At 49.1% G+C, this 4190-nt stretch overlaps 1 protein-coding gene across 1 annotated transcript in view; it reads left to right on the top strand.

The window, feature by feature from the left end:
* The first annotated feature begins 1489 nt into the window (after nucleotides 1-1489).
* NPEPPS (aminopeptidase puromycin sensitive) overlaps nucleotides 1490-4190 on the top strand; it is a 24477-nt gene continuing 21776 nt past the window's right edge. The window contains exon 1 of the mRNA XM_010131211.1: nucleotides 1490-1598. Coding sequence (XP_010129513.1) covers nucleotides 1490-1598 — 109 coding nt within the window. The remainder of the gene's footprint in view (nucleotides 1599-4190) is intronic.

Below are 4190 nucleotides of genomic sequence, written 5' to 3'. Positions count from 1 at the left end.
TGTGGGGTTTTCCTTGTGCTAACTGGCGGCTGTGGGGTTGGCCTTGCCGGGTTATCCGGTATTGTTAGCCCTTCGGCTCCCAGGCCGTGAGACTGGACGGACCGTTCTGAGGATGCGGGTGTGCCTCTTGGGTTACATGCTTGAATTTCTTAAGCCTCTCTTATCACTGACTAGACATGAATTTGGTTTTTATGTACGTGGTGACTTAAGGAGCCGTTCCTTCAGCCCGCCTGGGCAAAACAGCTCGGACCGAGCATCTCCTTCCACGTCCTCATCTCATGTGGACACCAGCTCCTGCGTGGCAGAGAGAGATGTGTCTGCTCAGCTGTGACACTTCAGCTCAGTGTTCCAGCTTTATGTGTAACAAATGCGTTGGCACTCAGGTGCTGGGATGGTGAACGGGTGGGCGCCAGCAGAGCTGGTTTTGCTACGGGACGAAGGAGCTCTTGCTTCATGGGAACCAGTTTCCATCACAGAGAGGTCCAGCTGGTTTCTCTGTGATCAAACACGGAGAGCTGGAGTGAGGAGTGCAGGCGTTAACAGGCCATTTTGAGCTTGTATAGGGAAAAACTGTGGAAAGGATTTACATCCTTATGCTTTAAGGAACCCGCTGTCTGGGACAGGAAGCAGTTCCTTGTGCACACGTTAAACTAGTTGGCTGTTACAGAAATTCTCGCTCCTTTATTGAAAGAGCTGGTGTTGTCCACTGCATCCCTGACTAGCAGGACAACCAGCTCGATCCAACGTGATGATTTGAGTGGTTTCAGCCATAAGTTTCTAAATAATTCCTAGTTTAATTCCCAAATATTTTACTCCTTTGTAATTAATTGATATTTAATTTAAATTCCTCTGTATTGAAGCTCTTGCATCCAAACAGAAAGCTGGCAGAGTGAGACGGTTTATTACTACGCTGGGAGCCGGCCACTTGTGAAATAAAGCAAAGCGTGTGCGGCCAAGAGCTGGCAGAAGGAAAGCTGTCAGGAAAATGTAAAGGCAAATTTCTTGGCAGATGTTTTTAACCTAAGAAGTTCTTACCATGTCGACGGTTTAGAACACGGTCCCGTCGGTGGTATTTCTGATCACCTCCCTAAGATGTAGGTTCGTGTTCGAGGGCTTTTACTCGAGTGTCTCCCGTGGGTTGTCTCTGAAAGGAAGCTTACAGGCGCGCTGTCTGTTTTTATTGGTCTTGGATTCCCAGGCATGTACAAGGGCCCCATTGTCAAAGCTTTCATACCAGTTTTTAACAGGCAGTTCGTTCCCTTAAATAATTCACGGCACTGATAAGGAGGCCTAGATGGCTGGAACGTGATTCAAGTCCGCCTGTTCCAGAACAAACGGGAGCAGCCAGTGGAGTATCTTTTTCTTTTCCACCTCTCTAAAGCACTAAATTTGATCTCAAACACTTGCTGTGGAGAGGTTTTAGGTTAACAGGAGGTGGGGGTGCCCACCTAAGCGGGCTCAAGGGAGTAGGGAACACCATTTCTTCCTGATGCTCATGAAATTTCTCTTCCAGGTGAAACAGGCGACCAACCAAATTGTGATGAACTGTGCTGACATCGACATCATCACGGCTTCCTACGCACCAGAAGGAGACGAAGGTAAGATTGCTTTTTTGCTGGAGTTTTTACATGTTAATCCCTTTAATGTCTGACGTTGCCTACAATTAATACGTTTGATTGCAAAATTCTGGTGTCGGCATGGAGCCTTTGCTGTTCTGAGCGCTGTAGCTGTTTGGTCACTGTGTTCGACTGTCTCTGAAGCCCTTCAGATGCCAACAGGCTCAGCAGAGCTTCCCTTTCCATGAGGAAAATGCCACCATGATGTCGCGAAGCCCTTTGTTCACGCTGTCCTTGTGAGTTAAAGGAATGATATCTTCATTCGCTGACCTGGACCGGGTAGGGCCAACTTCAGGCCCTGTGGCAGTCGTGTTAACCAGAGGGGTTCAGTGGTGCCTAGGTGGACGGGGAGCTCCATCCCACGGAAGCAGCGTTGGGTGGGAGCGCAGTGGAAGAGCAGAGCTCTCGCAGCAGGAGAGGGCGGCAGAGCAGAGGATTACCCGGAGCTTGGAGCCCGGCCACCCACCTCTGCCAGCGAAAGAACGGAGTGCTGCTTCCTCTGGGCTGCATTCGTGCTCGCGGGTTGTGCCCTGGTGCCCCGTTTCTGCGGGCTGCCAGTGAGCTTTGGGTGACTGGGTGCGCTGGGTTGTAAGCGCTCCTGGAACAATTCCTTACACTGAGTAATGAGGTGATGATGGACTGCTAGTAACTGCGGAGGGGGTATGGAGGCTGCTCCGCCTACCACCGTACCACAGGCCCTCACCATCGATTAATTTTTTTTTTTAGTCATTGAGAAAATGAAAATAAATGGAAAAAGTACTGAACAGTAAAGCCTTTTCCAGTGAAATCAAGAAAAATGCATAAAATAGAGAGGATCTCTATTTTAATGCCTTATCTCTGTTGTTTTCAGAGCTGACTTCCCTCTCGTAGGGGTCTGCCCTATTCTTCAACAGTGTGGTACTGTCCTTGGAACTTACAATAGAGCTCAATGGCAACTTCAACCCAAGTCCCCTGGAAGTGACTTTCTGTGGCTTAAATTCCTTCTCTCTGATTTCTCAGAGAGCCTTGAGCGCGGTGCTCTGGACCCAGCAGAATGTGAGCACAGCACGCCAGCCGGCGTGCCGGCGCTCACCTCTCAGGCTCTTGTACTGTCAATACTTGAGGTGCAGCTTTGTTGCATGTTTACTCTAATTATCCTCAGGCTTCACAGGGTTAAACCATATCTTTCAGTTGGGGAACTGCCAACTAGTGTCATGGCTTTGGCAGGAAAATTGCCGGGAGCTGGCAGACTGTTCGCTGGCACCTGTTGACACAGCTCAAGTCAGTCGTACTAATGCTCCTATTGTACCCGGTTTCGGATGGTAATTGTGTAACTGGACTCAAACCCGGAGTACGAAATGCAGCCCAGGGAACTGACCGAAATACCGGCTCGATCGCGGGGCTTTAGTTCCTCAGGTGAGGCTGGTACCCATTGCCCGTGTAGTAGGTTTGAAGGCTCTGGTGAGAGCCGCGACCTCTTTTAGTTCGGTGCTTCCCTGGGGAAGAACTCGTCTCATGCTTTGTCTGTGAATGTAAGACAAAAGATAACGGGTCACTTATCTTCTTTCAAGTGTGGTTCTGTTCTGAGAAGCAGCTGTGTGGAAAAGAGACCTTCCTGTTTGACAGACACCTCTCCCTGGTGCGTGGAGGTGGTCCGTCGACTTCTGTGCAGAAGAGTTTGGTCTCTTCCTAATAACTCTTGTCAGTCTCGAGGGTCTGTGGCTTGTACCACGCCAGAAATCTCAGCCAGAGCTGAGGGCCGTGTTTTCCCTCCCCTCCTGGTTGCTCTTCAAAGGGTGGATACCGCAGAGGGTAGAACTTGGTCTTTGGAATTTTAATGCAGATTTGCAGGGAAATCAGATTATTGCCCAACGTTTGACAGAAGGCTGAAGCTTTAAAGTCAAAGTAAAACATTTTGCTGTGTAATCCACCGTTGAGTGAGAGTGAATAATAAACCAGGGGAGGCTTGATTATGCAGTACTTTGGAGTAGAAGAATTCTGTGATTCATCATCAAAACAGGGCAGCGATTGCAACCAGAGGCTGTGGATTTGCCATTTGTGCCAGGTACACCGTAATGGAGTGAAGTTGCTCCAAAGTCGGAGTTCGCCTGTGCTGGAGTCATCACCGGCTCCTCCCGCTCGTCATGACGAGCAATGCTTTTGGTTTGGTTTTTTTTCCAGAAGCTACTTTTTAGTGTCTGTAGCCAGAGGTTGAGGGTGCAGCCGCAGCGTTGACGTGTACAGCGTGTGCTGTACTGCCCGTGTCCAGCTGATGGATGGAGAATTGAAAAGGCATTGGCGTTCTTAAGTGATGCTGTAGGGGATTCAGCTTCAGGCGTACAGAACACCAAGTGGTTTGAGCTTCCTGTGAATCTCAGCTTTATCCCAGCCGAAACCAGGACAAGTTGCTGTGGAATTGTCATCATCAGAGTGATGACAGTCAGAGATGATGGAGTCTTCAGTGAATTACATTGTCTTTAGCTTGGGAAGCTTTTCAGATACCGGGGGGTCTAATGCAGCTTTGTTAATTTAGAGATGCTTGGGGGCTTGTAATCAGCAATGTCGCCCAGAAAATTAGAAGCAACCATGGTGATG

This window comes from Buceros rhinoceros, unplaced genomic scaffold, assembly GCF_000710305.1.
Source record: "Buceros rhinoceros silvestris isolate BGI_N320 unplaced genomic scaffold, ASM71030v1 scaffold24422, whole genome shotgun sequence".
Taxonomy (NCBI): domain Eukaryota; kingdom Metazoa; phylum Chordata; class Aves; order Bucerotiformes; family Bucerotidae; genus Buceros; species Buceros rhinoceros.
The sequence above is the reverse complement of the archived record's forward strand: the minus strand, read 5'-3'. Positions and strand labels throughout refer to the sequence as shown.